At 32.8% G+C, this 17,767-nt stretch overlaps 1 protein-coding gene across 4 annotated transcripts in view; it reads right to left on the bottom strand.

Moving 5' to 3' along the window:
* The window catches only part of LOC143073506 (nucleolar protein 14-like), a 48,017-nt gene that overhangs the window by 29,612 nt on the left and 638 nt on the right, over nt 1-17,767 (bottom strand). For 3 of the 4 annotated variants that reach the window (XM_076249112.1, XM_076249111.1, XM_076249110.1), the window contains exons 2-15: nt 15,329-15,514; nt 14,738-14,872; nt 12,653-12,794; nt 11,967-12,097; nt 11,506-11,601; nt 7,162-7,245; nt 6,320-6,388; nt 5,696-5,781; nt 5,237-5,436; nt 4,395-4,489; nt 3,307-3,361; nt 2,329-2,459; nt 729-953; nt 225-326 (exon numbers count right to left, since the gene is read on the bottom strand). In XM_076249112.1, the coding sequence (XP_076105227.1) occupies nt 225-326; nt 729-953; nt 2,329-2,459; nt 3,307-3,361; nt 4,395-4,489; nt 5,237-5,436; nt 5,696-5,781; nt 6,320-6,388; nt 7,162-7,245; nt 11,506-11,601; nt 11,967-12,097; nt 12,653-12,794; nt 14,738-14,872; nt 15,329-15,511 (1,734 nt within the window). In that variant the 5' untranslated portion in view covers nt 15,512-15,514. Of the gene's footprint in view, nt 1-224; nt 327-728; nt 954-2,328; nt 2,460-3,306; nt 3,362-4,394; nt 4,490-5,236; nt 5,437-5,695; nt 5,782-6,319; nt 6,389-7,161; nt 7,246-11,505; nt 11,602-11,966; nt 12,098-12,652; nt 12,795-14,737; nt 14,873-15,328; nt 15,515-17,767 lie in introns of those variants that run through there. The other variant, XM_076249109.1, reaches the window with a different exon arrangement.

Here is a 17,767-nt window from a genome sequence, read left to right as displayed (position 1 = left end):
AAACATCCATCTTATCTGAGTAGAGTATTTTTTTTTCTAATACAAAACAATGCCTTAGAAGCTTTTTTACAGAGGAGATTTACAGCATTAGTAAAAATTCCTGATGGCTTGAATATCATGTGATCCAAAGTGAAAACTAAGCGGGAAATTTGAAAAAATACGAAAATTATGAAAAAAATGGTATTAAATGAAGTGATTTCTGATTTAAACAATAAAAATGTTACCTGAGCTAACATCTGACAAATAAACAACATGGTTGGCGTGGTTACAGGATGTCTGAAATCTGAGGTAGGGAACAACACTGCCACCAGTTTTAACAACAGAAGCTGTAATGATATCATGATATTGTTTATATTCAAATTAGTGCTAGCATCTGCTTATAAATATTCAAATTAGTGCTAGCGTCTGTTTATATTCAAATCAGACTTTAGTGCTAGCATCTGTTTTACATTCTATACAAATTACATTCTGAGTAACAAATAGAGAATGATAGACCTTATATTAAACTATTATCTGATAACAAACCTGCTAGATCAATGTCACCAATACCAGTAACGCAACTTTAATGACTATACCATAAACAACATTTCGTATATATCTTATTTTCCCATGTTCACTAAAATGATTTTCAAATTAAAATAACCTGCAAATAAATAGTATTTTTCATTAATCTATAAGACAAACTGAAGTTTAAATAACACTATATAAACAATGAAATTACAACTTACAGTATCCAGACCAGGATACAGTCCCCTACCAGCCTTCCTATCACATATAGTATCATACTCTTCTTGTCTGTCTTTAATCTGATCCAGGACTGCAATAGCTGCTGGAACTGAGGACTGCTGTGTCAGGCCATAAAGAACTGGTACCAGTTTGTCAGCCAAAGAGAGGCATGGAGGTTCCTGAAGGGTCAGGTCACCATAATATTGCACCAGAAATGAGAATAATGACTGAAATAGATAATATGTGATTACTGATTTGATTTATTTTTTGTAATATCTTCAACATCTGACATATATACTAATACAAAATCTGTTAACAGATTTCCTCGAACATTTATATTATCACATTGAAGCTATCTTTTCTGCCTTTTTTTACAACTGAAGTTCTTGTTAGAAATGTAAAGCTGGATACATTTAAATCTTTATCGACTGAGGTTAATGTAATATCGTGCGCTAATGACGTGCTATCCTTCAATTAAAAAGTAACTGGTAGAAATATCATTATACATCTTCACACAAAGGTACTTAAAAGTTAAAATTACAAAGAATCACCTAAATTCATTAACGTCAATTAAATGCCTAGAATCTCCTGGGTAACCACTTTGTCTCTACTTTACATTTGTATTTAAAAGTCATACTATGTTAATTTATTTGAATATGTCTCTGTACTGTTGTACTTTGGTTTACGAGAATAAAGATATATAGAAGAAGAAGAAGAAGATGCTTTATTTCTATAAAATGGGCTCAAAAGGAGCATAATATAATATCATTATAATATTATTCTTTTACAAATATAATAAACAATACAGTATACATAGTTACAAACATAAATAAGAAACAACAGTTTTCATATATTAGTATATATAAAACCTTCGTCTCAGGCACACCTCTAGAAAGTAACAAAAAAGAATACTGTGAGAAGGCTAAATATATCTAGCTGAACTGCAGGAGGCACCAAGGGACGGTGCTATATGGCATGGTGGTTGCATATTAAAATGTGTATCGGGACTTTATGATATGGTAAGATATTGTAAGAAGTTGCACATAACTGGTATGTCATCCTCATGCCTGGTGAAGAGGAGTCAGTACTATTTAAAGTGACACAACTGCAAGAGGCACTAAGGGACAATGCTAATTGACATGCCAAAGTGCACATATTACGAAAAAGATAAAATATTACCAGTTTAATCAAAAATATCACAAACAGAAAGGTAATAGAACTTAAATATACGATGTGTCCTGTACCCCACCACAATGCACCATGCCAACCTCGTGCCTAGTGCAAAAAGCCTGATTTAAATATTTATATTTCAAGTTATATTTTGTCTTAATCAACTAACTCACAGACAGATATCAAGATATTAAGAAGCCATATCAGTTTTTGGCTAGGAATCAAATATGTAAAGTTTAGGCATAGTGAGTTAATAGTGGAATTTAAACAATTTCTCTTATCTTGAGTTAATGTACACGAGAACAAAAAATGTTTTTCATCATCAACTTCATTTGAGGTGCACCTGATACATATTATAACAGGTCATATTAAATGACATCCATATAATCTTAATTACTGTCAGTTTACATGTGTAACATATAAACAACCTACTTCAAGTTTCTGTTTGTTGCCTTCTGCAAGACTAGGATGATGGCATTTTATAATTCTATCAATAATAATTAGTTGGTCACTTTCTGTCTGAGTCTGTAGTAATTCTAGTAGATCTTCATAATTCTCTGGTGCTATGGAACAAGATTTTTTTTATGAAAACTGCTAGTAAATTTGACAAGAACAGTATTCACATAAAATTATGTCTCTCAAATATTGAAATTATTATTTGTTTCATTTAAAAAGTGTTATTTGTTTTTATGAATGTAAACATAAACTAATATGAAAACAGACTTGAGAAAACTGACCTTATTGCAAAAGACATAATGTATCAGTTTTGCAACTACTTCATAACATTGAAATTATAATTGTAATATTTCAGTGTATAATATTTGAAAGAGTTGCCTTATCTTATTCTAATTTTGAACTGAATTATTTAATGGCAGTAATCACTACACTATTTTACGTAATGGGTAACAAATTAGCATACAAGTCTAAATATGTCTATAACACATATATATATGTAAGAGGGTGATAGGGCAGATTGTTACCCTTGAAATAACATTGTCAACCTTGGATTCGACTCAGTTTGCAATGTTTTCCCGGGGTAACAATCTGCTCTATCACCTTCTAAGATACAAAGTTATTTATATAACGTACCAATGTAACAAAAGACTTTATGAAACAAGGATTTATCTAAAGTATAGAGTCCTAAGAAAGCAAGGTGGTAAAGATCAGCTTATTGATAATGTCTATCTTAGTTTTGTCAAGTTTGTTAGGACTCCCCCTTTTTGAACTACCATGGAGCCTATTTTTTGTTTGTTTGTTAATACTTTTTTTTTTTTATTACTGTTAACTTTTGATTCAAAAACTGCTACACTACCAGGAATGTATACAGTGTTTACATGTAATTTTGCATTTGTATGAATAAGTATAAGTTAAAACATTAAATCTTTCAGGCAAAATCTTTCTAAGTTTCACCTTTAAATGTATATGGCAGCTCTTTCCTGGCTTCTTCCATTACTTTCTTCTTTTTCTGTAAAATAACATTTAAGTTAAAGCTTTTAATTTCTTTTTTTTTTGATAATCAATATTCAGATGCTTTGTTGTTTATGGGCTTCAAATTTTCATTATTTTTTTAGCCAAAATCTAATACCATACAATTTGTTAAAAGTGAAATCAAACAAAAAGAAATGTATTAAAAATTGAATATTTTATGATTCTAAGAAATATTCATGAATGTTTTTGTCCAATTTTATATGTTACCTAAACAAATATTTTTCTCTTTTGTAAGAATTCAAGCAGTTATATATCAGAAAATAAAAGATATAAAGCCATTGTTTTAGATATTTTCAGATGTAATGTAATGAGCCAAAATTGTATGCAAAATTTTAGCAAAATCTGAGACATAGCCCACTTACTGTTCCTTGACCTTAAATGAGTTATATCTTTATTTCTAAATGTGTTATTTATGGAAAAAAATCCATCAAAAAAATACTAATTAATAATAAAACTATCTAGATTCAAGAAATCAGATAATACATGAGTAACTATGTAAGAATCTTTTTCTCAAATGATTAGCAAACAAGAATGTGTCCATAGTACAGGGATGCCCCACTCGCACTATCATTTTCTATGTTTAGTGGACCGTGAAATTGGGGTAAAAACTCTAATTTAGCATTTAAATTAGAAAGATCATATCATAAGGAACATGTATACTAAGTTTCAAGTTAATTGGACTTCAACTTCATCAAAAACTACCTTGACCAAAAACTTTAACGGAGGGAAGGAAGGACGGACAAACAGACGCACCGACCAGAAAACATAATGCCCCTCTACTATCGTAGGTGGGGCATATAAAAACCCTCCAAGTGCCTTCCACATTCCACAAGGTTGTCAATGTCATTAACAGAGCTGATAAAGGTCATGACCTGTAAACTCCTCCCATCATCTTCTGCAATTATTGGAAACCACACATTGATTAAATCTTTTTAAACATTGGGTCCCTAGATTAAATTGTCACAGAATACAAGAAACTGTAATAAGAAACTAAAGATTTAATTATTTACCTTCAGATCTAAAGTTGGTTTCTGTTTATCTTCTTCTTCTACATCTGATCCCTGATCTTCAGATTCTAGATCTCCATAACTATCATCACTGTCATCTAGATAATTATACAACATATTAAGCATTGGTAAAAGGCTTGCATGTTAGGGTTGCATATAGTGTTTCTCAAACAATGGAGAATGGTATATACTGAACATTTAAATGAATAAAAATATAAAATTAAAAGTTTGAAAAAAATCTATAACAGGAGATGCACAATGTCTGTATGTATATTTGAGAGAATGTCCCCATTTATTGCTAAGGAAAAGTAAAGTGGTAGGGTTGCATAGAATAGTTCTGTAAACAATGGATTATGGTCTTCTATGAACATTTAAAAATGTACCAAAATATAAATTGAAAAGTTTGAAAAAATCTTTATAAGATTCAATAATAGGAGACACAAAGTGTCTACATGATTCCATGCTTAGGATATGTGTAGTTTAACCCTTATTACTTATTTAGAAACAGGATTTATCAAAGAGGTTTAGATTGTAAACAAACAAATATTTTATATGCCATATTTATGGGCATTCTGTTTTTTGGTGTGCGAGTCCCTTCGTTCGTCTGTCTCATCCGCTTCAGGTTAAAGTTTTTGGTAAAGGTAGTTTTTGATGAAGTTGAAGTCCAATCAACTTGAAACTTAGTACACATGTTTCATAAGATATGATCTTCCTAATTGTAATGCCAAATTAGTTTTTACCCAATTTTCATGGTCCACTGAACATGGAAAATGATAGTGTGGATGGGGCATCCATGTACTTGTTATAAATCTGTAATTAGAATATAATATATCAATACAACAAACCTCCATCCTCACTTTGCTCCTCCTCCTCAATTTCTTCCTTTTCTCCATCTTCTTCCTCATCATTCTCTTCTTCCTTCTCTTCATCTATTTCATCATTGTCCTCTCCCTCCCATACATCTTCTCCCGAGCCTTGCTGATCCTTATCCTCTTCATCGCCATCAGATGCTTCAATTGTTTCCTCCTTATAATCCAATGCAAAACTGTAAAACAAAATTATTATACATATTGTGATTTTGAGAGTAAGAACAGCAATAAAAGCACTTTTCCTTTGCTTGGAAAAATAGAAAGACAAGACACACAAAATAATTATTTTTGTCTCAAATATGTTCATCATTATTACATAAAAGAAAATGTCTCAAAACTAGACAAAATTTTGAAACATATTCAAATAATGACAAATATTTTCGTCAAACTACTTTGGTTCAATATATCATGATCAAAATTATATAAATAACAAACCCATCGTTCAAGTCATCAGCTGATAAGTGTGTAGACTTGTGTTCGTCATCTTCCAGTATGCCCTGCATTCTCTTTAATCTGTCTGACTGAAAAACAAAGAGTCACATGTTCTCAGAAGTTCTATTGTTGATAATTAACAAAACAGTTTGTGATAAAAAAATCCACATTGTGGAAAAATATTTCATTGCAATGAGGTAAAAGTTTGTTATAACATATTCTTTGGAAGTATAATTCTTTAAACCCATGAGTTGAATCTTTAAACAAAGAGCATTGTTAACAAAATATTTTTATTCATGCTCTCCCTTCAGAAATGTGGGTATTGGTTTAATTAAACATTCGTATTTTCGTTTCAAAATGTCTGCACCAAGTCAGTTTATGGCAGTAGTTTTTCACTTGTTCTGTTGATTGATAGTTTTATGAGTTCTCCCCCTTTTCATTGCCCTGGAGTTCGGTATTTTTGTTATACTTTGTTGTAAGAGCCAGTGCCAAGTCTTCCAGTCATTGTAACATATTTTTGTTGTCTAAATTCTTTAACACATGTATTTAAAACATTAAAATCAATAAAATTAATTCAAGATGACAATAAAACACTCAAACTAGTTCATTTATTTCTTCTATATCTACCTCTTGTTTTTCCAGTCTTTCTTTCTCTTCTTTGGCTAACTCTTCTTCTGTTTTCAGTCTGTCTGTAGGCTAATAATAAAACAATATAATGAGATTAAATTAGTGAATTTGGAAAGCAATAATCACCATAAGATCTGCAGAACACTGATTTTACCCATCTATTACATTATATTTTAAATAAATTGCATGAGAAAAGTAATCCATGCAAGAACAAAATTTGATTTACTTTTTTGTTAGTTTAATTTGGTTTACAATATAAATTTATGGTAAATGTATGATAGGCTCATTTAAAAAAAAATACTATAAATTACTTGGCTAAATGTAGTGACAAACTGAACGACTGAAGCTCCTAATAAGTGACAGCAAAGAAATAGAAAGCATTGAGATTAATGGATGTCATATCTGTAAGGCCCTGTTACTGGTAACATAAAGTGGATATTTAATTAACAGAAACCTAAGGTTTGCATAATCAAGTTTGGTACCTATCTTCAAGTTAAATACAAACTTGTTAATTATAAACTTGCTGATAACAAACTTGTAGTAAACAATCTTTAAGACGTGAAAAATTTCAGAAGTTCTATCTATGAACACAAAGAAAACTCTAAGAGATAGGGGGACACTATTTTTAAGAGATCTATAATTGTTTTAAATGATTTTATTACATGAATCACTCCTAGTCTGTGACCTTAAAATGTTTGTTACCCTGACTTTAAAACTTAAGATGCTGTCCTTGTTCTCATTGCATCTGCCACAGTGAACCAGTAAAAGACTAAGAAAAGTTTGGTCCAAAATATTGACCAATCCACCATGCCCTTAATTCTACATTTCTAAAGTAAGCTCACCTTAGATTTCATTTCAAACTGTAATTCTCTGACAGCAATATCATAGTCATCTTTCTTTGGTTTAACTGTATCATCTTCTTTGTTCTGTCAGATAATATAATCAATGAATATAACAAATAGTTTAAAAATAAAAATGAGTTAAACATCACACATTGTTTTCATTTTAAAACTATTGGCACAATGTACTATGTTACATAATTTTCCCCTGATATTGTGGATTCATTTATTTTTGTGGATATCAATTTTCGTGGATTGAAGAAAATTTACATTTTTGTGGATACATGAATTCGTGGTTTGCCGATTTCTATGTACAAAGCCTATAGAAAATTTGTAATTCGTTGAACATATGAATTCGTGGTTCACCTGTACCCACGAAACCCACAAAAATTGGTATCCAACGAATAATAATGAATCCACAGTATTTCAATTCTTGGTTTAGCTAAAGTATAAATACAAAGCTAAATAAAGTGTGTTTTTCGTTAAACATTTATAAATTAATGGTTTATCTATACCAATTATCATATCATCATTGGTATCCCACTAATTATGATAAATTCACAGTAAATATAAAATAATTTTTAAGATATCTTCTTTAAACATTTTCATGATTTGAATGTAAAAAGAAATAGCCTCAATTGTTTTATCTAAAAAAAAGTTCTAAGTTAGTTTACTACCATGTCTATATTCTTTGAAAATTATATATATATAATTCATCTGTTGTGGTAGTTGTGTACAATACTTATTAGCATAAAAAGGATTAAGGCATCCTCCATAAGTAAAAATCTGTTACATGTATGTTAAAATGAAAAAAAAATATGTGTTAGGGATGTTGTTTTCTATTTGCATTCCATCAATTTTGTTTTTGGAAAAGTTTCTCACATTTCTTAAAAAAAATACAGATTTTAAAATAAGATTAACTGTACAGTATACTTGTAACAAATTAATTTCATGTAAATCTAAGATCATACTTACCCTGCCTGAAGCCATGAGAAATCTAAGACCATACTTACCCTGCTGGAAGCCATAAGAAATCTAAGACCATACTTACCCTGCTGGAAGCCATGAGAAATCTAAGACCAAACTTACCCTGCCTGAAGCCATGAGAAATCTAAGACAATACTTACCCTGCCTGAAGCCATGAGAAGTCTAAGACCATACTTACCCTGCCTGCAGCCATGAGAAATCTAAGACCAAACTTACCCTGCCTAAAGTAATGAGAATCTAAGACCATACTTACCCTGCCTGCAGCCATGAGAAATCTAAAACCATACTTACCCTGCCTTCGGTTTGAGAAATCTAAGACCATATTTACCCTGCCTGAAGCCATGAGAAATCTAAGACTATACTTACCCTGCATGCAGCCATGAGAAATCTAAGACCAAACTTACCCTGCCTGAAGCCATGAGAAATCTAAGACAATACTTACCCTGTCTGAAGCCATCCCTGCATGAAGCCATGAGAAATCTAAGACCATACTTACCCTGCATGCAGTCATGAGAAATCTAAGACCAAACTTACCCTGCCTGAAGCCATGAGAAATCTAAGACAATACTTACCCTGTCTGAAGCCATCCCTGTCTGAAGCCATGAGAAATCTAAGACCATACTTACCCTGCCTGCAGCCATGAGAAATCTAAGACCAAACTTACCCTGCCTAAAGTAATGAGAAATCTAAGACCATATTTACCCTGCCCGCAGCCATGAGAAATCTAAGACCATACTTACCCTGCCTGCAGCCATGAGAAATCTAAGACCATACTTACCCTGCCTGCAGCCATGAGAAATCTAAGACCATACTTACCCTGCCTGCAGCCATGAGAAATCTAACACCATACTTACCCTGCCTGAAGCTATGAGAAATCTAAGACCATACTTACCCTGCCTGCAGCCATGAGAAATCTAAGACCATATTTACCCTGCCTGAAGCCATGAGAAATCGAAGACCATACTTACCCTGCCTGAAGCCATGAGAAGTCTAAGACCATACTTACCCTGCCTGCAGCCATGAGAAATCTAAGACCAAACTTACCCTGCCTAAAGTAATGAGAATCTAAGACCATACTTACCCTGCCTGCAGCCATGAGAAATCTAAAACCATACTTACCCTGCCTTCGGTTTGAGAAATCTAAGACCATATTTACCCTGCCTGAAGCCATGAGAAATCTAAGACTATACTTACCCTGCATGCAGCCATGAGAAATCTAAGACCAAACTTACCCTGCCTGAAGCCATGAGAAATCTAAGACAATACTTACCCTGTCTGAAGCCATCCCTGCATGAAGCCATGAGAAATCTAAGACCATACTTACCCTGCATGCAGTCATGAGAAATCTAAGACCAAACTTACCCTGCCTGAAGCCATGAGAAATCTAAGACAAAACTTACCCTGTCTGAAGCCATCCCTGTCTGAAGCCATGAGAAATCTAAGACCATACTTACCCTGCCTGCAGCCATGAGAAATCTAAGACCAAACTTACCCTGCCTAAAGTAATGAGAATTCTAAGACCATACTTACCCTGCCTGAAGCCAAGAGAAATCTAAGACCATATTTACCCTGCCCGCAGCCATGAGAAATCTAAGACCATACTTACCCTGCCTGCAGCCATGAGAAATCTAAGACCATACTTACCCTGCCTGCAGCCATGAGAAATCTAAGACCATACTTACCCTGCCTGCAGCCATGAGAAATCTAACACCATACTTACCCTGCCTGAAGCTATGAGAAATCTAAGACCATACTTACCCTGCCTGCAGCCATGAGAAATCTAAGACCATATTTACCCTGCCTGAAGCCATGAGAAATCGAAGACCATACTTACCCTGCCTGAAGCCATGAGAAGTCTAAGACCATACTTACCCTGCCTGCAGCCATGAGAAATCTAAGACCAAACTTACCCTGCCTAAAGTAATGAGAATCTAAGACCATACTTACCCTGCCTGCAGCCATGAGAAATCTAAAACCATACTTACCCTGCCTTCGGTTTGAGAAATCTAAGACCATATTTACCCTGCCTGAAGCCATGAGAAATCTAAGACTATACTTACCCTGCATGCAGCCATGAGAAATCTAAGACCAAACTTACCCTGCCTGAAGCCATGAGAAATCTAAGACAATACTTACCCTGTCTGAAGCCATCCCTGCATGAAGCCATGAGAAATCTAAGACAATACTTACCCTGCCTGAAGCCATGAGAAGTCTAAGACCATACTTACCCTGCCTGCAGCCATGAGAAATCTAAGACCAAACTTACCCTGCCTAAAGTAATGAGAATCTAAGACCATACTTACCCTGCCTGCAGCCATGAGAAATCTAAAACCATACTTACCCTGCCTTCGGTTTGAGAAATCTAAGACCATATTTACCCTGCCTGAAGCCATGAGAAATCTAAGACTATACTTACCCTGCATGCAGCCATGAGAAATCTAAGACCAAACTTACCCTGCCTGAAGCCATGAGAAATCTAAGACAATACTTACCCTGTCTGAAGCCATCCCTGCATGAAGCCATGAGAAATCTAAGACCATACTTACCCTGCATGCAGTCATGAGAAATCTAAGACCAAACTTACCCTGCCTGAAGCCATGAGAAATCTAAGACAATACTTACCCTGTCTGAAGCCATCCCTGTCTGAAGCCATGAGAAATCTAAGACCATACTTACCCTGCCTGCAGCCATGAGAAATCTAAGACCAAACTTACCCTGCCTAAAGTAATGAGAATTCTAAGACCATACTTACCCTGCCTGAAGCCAAGAGAAATCTAAGACCATATTTACCCTGCCCGCAGCCATGAGAAATCTAAGACCATACTTACCCTGCCTGCAGCCATGAGAAATCTAAGACCATACTTACCCTGCCTGCAGCCATGAGAAATCTAACACCATACTTACCCTGCCTGAAGCTATGAGAAATCTAAGACCATACTTACCCTGCCTGCAGCCATGAGAAATCTAAGACCATATTTACCCTGCCTGAAGCCATGAGAAATCGAAGACCATACTTACCCTGCCTGCAGCCATGAGAAATCTAAGACCATATTTACCCTGCCTGCAGCCATGAGAAATCTAAGACCATATTTACCCTGCATGAAGCCATGAGAAATCTAAGACCATACTTACTCTGCCTGAAGCCATGAGAAATCTAAGACCATATTTACCCTGCCTGAAGCCATGAGAAATCTAAGACCATACTTACTCTGCCTGAAGCCATGAAAAATCTAAGACCATACTTACCCTGTCTGAAGCCATGAGAAATCTAAGACAATACTTATCCTACCTGAAGCCATGAGAAATCTAAGACCATACTTACCCTGCCTGCAGCCATGAGAAATCTAAGACTGTACTTACCCTGCCTGAAGCCATGAGAGATCTAAGACTCTTCCAATCATCATCTAACTGCTGAGTAAGTTGAAGGGATTTCTCTTTTTCCATTTGTCTTTCATGCTGAAAAAAATAATATTTCGCAAAACTTATTATCTATTTTGAATGACAAGTCAAAATATGTATATGCTAAAAATACCGTACATAAGTATATAATTTTCTGTCTCAAAGAATTTACCAAATTTTATGAGTGTGTCCTTCAAATAATACATTTTGTTAAATTTCTACAGTTAGATTATACATTAATGTTCCATTATAAAAACTATTGAGTACCTAAATATAAAATATTTAAAAAATGCATTACATTAGTAAAAACATTTCATCTTTTTAAACTAAGAGTTTCTACACATTTTATAACATTATCCTGCAAATAATACATTTAAATCAATTTGTAAGTCAGATATTAGATATAAAATCTATTTTTCTACCTTTTCCTTTTTAGATTTTGTAATGAGTTCCTCCATTCTTTCCTTCCATGATTTATTATCTCCACCACCCACTGATACATAATTACTGTTTTCTAGAAATCCTCCAAAATGTTCCTGGGATACCAGTTTACCTGAAGAAAGAAATGCATGTTTATTATACCAACAAAAAAAACCCAATTTGGAATTTACTGCAAACACTTAAGTAACACACTTTAAAATAATATATATAATGAAAATTCTTTCAAATTTTTTTTATTTTACACAGACATCATATTTTACCCTTTAATCTTAGGTTCAAAAACTATGTAAATCATAAAACTATTATATGCCTGTGATAAGGTTACTCATAAGGGACCGACACATGTGTCATTTAATTGCAACCCATTCTCCCCCTTTATAATCTTTATCAGCTTAAAGGAACTCAAACAAACTAGTGAATTTGTTATTTCTGCAAGCAGATAATGGCCAATACACATTAAATATTGACATTATAGTTGCAGGCCCTTTTCACCTCCTTCTAGCAAGATCTGTGATTACATAATATCAGCTATCACATACATCCTTTTACATAAACATAAAATGCCCAGTTAACATCATCCTTATATCCTTATACCACTTCATAAGCTCAGCTATTACCTCTAAATGATAACGTAATCCCACCCCTTTACCACTACATAATATCGTACCATCAATTCTTCCCTGGTCTTCATCATCTTCATCACTTATATCTGGATTATCAAACTTTTCTATTTCTGACAGAGACTGACCATAATGGGTCAGTTCTTCTTCATTGTCATTTAAACTGTACTTGTTAACTTTGTCACCTTTCTGATGAAAAAAACATATTGCTTTGATATTTACAGTTAAAACTATTTTATTCAAATATATGCAAATTGATGACTTAAAACAAAACCACTATTGAAGTTGGAAAGTAATTATTCTTGAAATATTTTGAACTGAAAGCGAAGAAGAGAAAAATAATGCAATAATAAACTGTTATCACAGAGATATGTCTCTACCTTTGTAATTTTGATTATGCAAATGTTGAAATTAAAATAGTAAAACTATTTACATGTTACATCAGTTATGCTAATATCAAGTCAATGAACCATGACTGATGTAAATGGCCTAACAATCTCCATGCAAATGAGATGTGCCAATGTTAATACAACTGCATACCAAATATCTTTGACTAATTAAAATTCATCCCCTTAATTTAAACAAACCTAAATGCGACCATTAGTTTTCTCGTTTGAATCGTTTTACATTGTCATTTCGGGGCCTTTTATAGCTGACTATGTGGTATGGGCTTTGCTCATTGTTGAAGTCCGTATGGTGACCTATAGTTGTTAATTTCTGTGTCATTTAAACATTTTGGTCTCTTGTGGAGAGTTGTCTCACTGGCAATCATACCACATCTTCTTTTTTATATTAATTTGTAAACTATGTAAAAGTTTCAAAGTCAATGAACCACGAAGAGGGGGTGGTGCTATATAATCTACATTGAAACGATACTTGCAAATTCCAATATACATACCAAACATCATTGATTTAACATTTAAGCAATTCATCATTAACTGATCTAATCACAAACTAATACATGTAAACTATTAAAGCAAAAGTTTCAAAGTCAATGCAATAGACCATGACTGGGCGGGGCCAAATAATCTCCATGGAAATGAGATGTGCAAATGCTTATTGTTCTGGAACTCATTCATCATTTATTCTTCATGTGATCATCATTTTATATTGCTAACATTTCATTGCGTACATTGCTTTATGTGCGCCAGCTTTAGGAGTTTTATACAGGACAGTGTAGGAATTTGTGTTACTTTCCCCTCTTCTGAGTGACGAAAACTGCTCAGCGAGTCGTGTGCACAACTACAAGGAACATTCATCGGACACATTGTCCAAAGGAACAATTCGTGGCTAACCACAGCGTGAGTGACATTTAAAACATTACAAATCATGTCTTTACATTAGCGATGAACTGTTTTAATATATTTTCCTATGTTATAAAGAAACTATGAACATTTAACCGTTCAAACTGTTCGTATCTGCGATTACACAATTTAATTCAGACAGAACCCGACGTGTGAAAGAATATTAATCTACTTATCATTATAAAGAACATTTACAGCTTTATATAATTACGAACTGTTTATCCGTATTTTTAATGGACTTAAATTACCATTTAACACATTGTAAAATTGTATTTATATTTGTATTTTCAGTTTTTCACCATTTGGATTGGTAGTGAAATAAAAGTCAGCTCCTGATTGTTTTATCTTTACTTAAACCCAAACATCTTGGTTACACTCACTGGTCCAGCCAGTACACTTATACAACGACATACTAAATATCATTGACCTACTACTAGTGGTTCCCCATATACTGACCTAATCACCAACTAAAACATGTTCAATTGGCAATAGTTTTAAAGTCAATAGCTAGACCATGACTAAAGAGGCGAAACTAGACCTAATCACAAACTGATACATTATTGACGCAATCGCCGGAAACAGCATACCTATGAATCGTTACTTTTGTAATGTTGTAAATTAATGTCCACATTTTTAGGAAGAATTAAGAATGTGAGTATCTACTAATTTATAAAACTAAATAATTATTTAACTTTGTCATGTTTGTGGTGCCTGAAAAATACATGTTTACATTCAATAGAAAAACTTGGTTGAACACACAGTATTTTAAAAGTGTTGTACATAAGAAATGGACATTTTATGCAAATAAAAGCTTTACAAAAATCTTACTGCTCTTTCTAAGGCAAATCTTTTCATCATTTTGTCTTCAACACTGAGTGTAGCATCATGTTCACCGAATCTCTTGTCTACAAACTTATTGCTTTTAAGTCTCTGTCCATATTCTTGAAGCAAGGTGGCTTTTCTCTGTAAAATAGCAAAATTACACAAATACATAATTTTTCAAGCTGTTTTCTTTTTTAAATCTCTTAAGGAACATTTATATTTCAATCTTTTATATCAAAGATACATGTACTGACATGAGTGAAATACATTTTGCTCAATGATGTTTTTTTATAAGTAAGTAAAACAACTTATGTATACAATTGTTTGTACTTTGGAAAATTAAGAAATTATTGTCTGGTTTCTGTAAATGAGAATAATCATTCATAATGCTAGCCTACTAGGCAAGTACCACATTTTTTTTTCTTTTAAAAAATAGCACCATTAATTATGCATGAAATAATTTGATTTCTGAATTTACAATAAATATAAATAAAATATATTTCATTGTTTCTGTAAATGTTTGCAGTGTTAAGATAAAAACATAATCATACTGAAATTGAAAAAAAATCTTCAATAATCTTTAATAACACTTATTACCTTTTTAATTGCTTTTGACCGAGATAGTCCGGGCATTCCTCTGTCATGTTTAGATATTTTTCGTCCTAACACATCATGTTTTTGACGATTTATTTTTACTTCAAATGGGTTGATCTTCCTCTCTGATTCTTTCCTTTTGTTACGAACTTTATCAGACATGTTCTTCTTTTTCTGTTTACCCATATTCTGAAATAGAAGTCCTCTCATTTTAAAAAACAAAATAATTATTATAAGAATGCAGTGAGAATTGAACTTAATTTTATAACATGAGTTAAATTTCCTCCACGAATAGTTTTTGTTTTTGTCAGTTTGGAACTATAGTTTTTGTTTTTGTTAGTTTGGAACTCTATAGAAGTATCTAAATTTTTATTGGAGTTATCATCGATCACTTTTTAATTCAACACAGATATGTTTTTCAACTCATTTTGTACCAATGAATACATTTGGACTACATGTATTTATAAAGATTCTACCATTACATCAAGTGAGTAACAATACTTTTGCAAGAAGATGATGTTAATATCTTAAGTCTTTCTCCATTTATTAGCTTAAACTATGATGTAAGTGGTAAAGATGTTACTTTTTTTGGCTTACTGATGCTAACCATACAGCTGTAGCAAAAAAAAAGTGTGTTTAATACTTGAAGGTGAACTCTCTTGTACGGGTATTGGACCAATATGTTAAATCAATTTTGAGATTCTTAAGTTGTATTTCTAAGAATAAATTACAACAGTACTAGTTGACCTGAGTTTAGTAATAACATGAACAACATAAGCATTGTGACATAGGAAATGTATATAGATAAGCAGAACCAAAAAAGCATGTTTTTAAAAGTTGTTTATTTCAGTGTTCGGTAGCCAATACATGTATGAATACCCAGAAAATTGATAATATCCATGTAGAATATCAGGTACACATACGTACAATGAGATTTAATAAATACACCAATATTAGGTTATTTTTGCTATCTTAAATCATTGTTAATTTGACTACATGTAGAGGGTGAATGTCCTACTTTTCTAGACTTCGAGTCCAACCTGATAAACTCAGCACTCGAACCAATTAAGCGAGAGAAGATATTCCCAAACTCAACCAGTTAGACTACATGTACCTTAAGCTTTATATCTCCAAGTCTACAACATATTAAAAAAAATCTTGTCTTCACTTGATACCTGTAACTATATAAATCCTAGTCCAAAGAATTATGAAGTCTTGAAAGGCTATTATACGTCTCTTAACACGTCATACCTATTTGGACTATATAAATCCTTGCTATAGAATCTTGCTACAGAAATTATACAGAATATCGTCTTGGTACCTGTTTTGACGCGGACCAGAAATGACGCACCGATTTATTTTTCGGTTTTATATTTCTAAACAAAAGCCGTGACGTCATCAACATTTACCGTACATAACATGTTGGTGAAGGTCATCTGACTACAACAAAGATGCCTTAAACTCTGCCCAGAAATGTTATTATTACTTAAAATATTAAAGATGATGCAAATTCCGCCATTTTATTAAGGCCAAAAACATTCTACCCTTCCCTGGATGATTATCAGTCCTACATCCACTTTGGCCAATAAAAATATGTAACCACATGCTTCCCCATTTTGTGTTTTTGAAATCACATGACTGTCATGTGACATGGTTTTACATTTAAGCGGGAATCACAGTAGAACAAATGGTTGTCGCTTATATAATTTTATATGGTTTATCATTTTTTTTTCATTCAATGTATGAGGTAAACATCGATATATGTATTATTGTCATTGTTGTTTTATGAATGCAATTACTTTTTATTTTCAAATATATGGAATATATATATCAATTTAATAAATTTTATACAATTTTATGATAAAATTGAAAGAAAAAAAATAATTATAAAATTTTGTTCTATTTGCCCCATAATCATTAAAGTGTATGAAAATTTAAAAAGTTGTAAATAACATAGAATTTGTTGAACAGTGTTAACTTTAAAGAATCCAGATTGAAGCAATTTTTCGATTATCAGGCACGAACAAGTGTTTTTTACTGGTTTGTTTACAGTGCGTCATTACTGGTACCCAACATTTTTTGACAGTCCGTTTGTAATCTTAGCAAACATGATTTGTATTGCTTTTAATATTTCAAATATCTACTGTTTAATGATTGAAATATATTAACAAATAATCAATCTATTATTCCATTCCGTTTTTCTACTTCTTTTAAATGGTTGATTAAATGCAGAGACAAACACAACCTTAGGTGCGTCATTACTGGTTCCTCTGGGATAGAATCTGAATAGTTGATTTGAATGATAGGACCAAAGGCAAAGTTAAGAAAGGCCGCATAGGTTAATAAAACTGAATACAACAAATATTTAGTCTACTAAAGCATGCTTGAAGATTTGAAGTATAAACCTGATCTTTCTGTCTTTATGGCACAAACTATATTCTT

The sequence above is a fragment of the Mytilus galloprovincialis genome, chromosome 4, assembly GCF_965363235.1.
Source record: "Mytilus galloprovincialis chromosome 4, xbMytGall1.hap1.1, whole genome shotgun sequence".
Lineage (NCBI taxonomy): Eukaryota > Metazoa > Mollusca > Bivalvia > Mytilida > Mytilidae > Mytilus > Mytilus galloprovincialis.
This window is presented reverse-complemented; position numbering and strand designations above follow the sequence as displayed.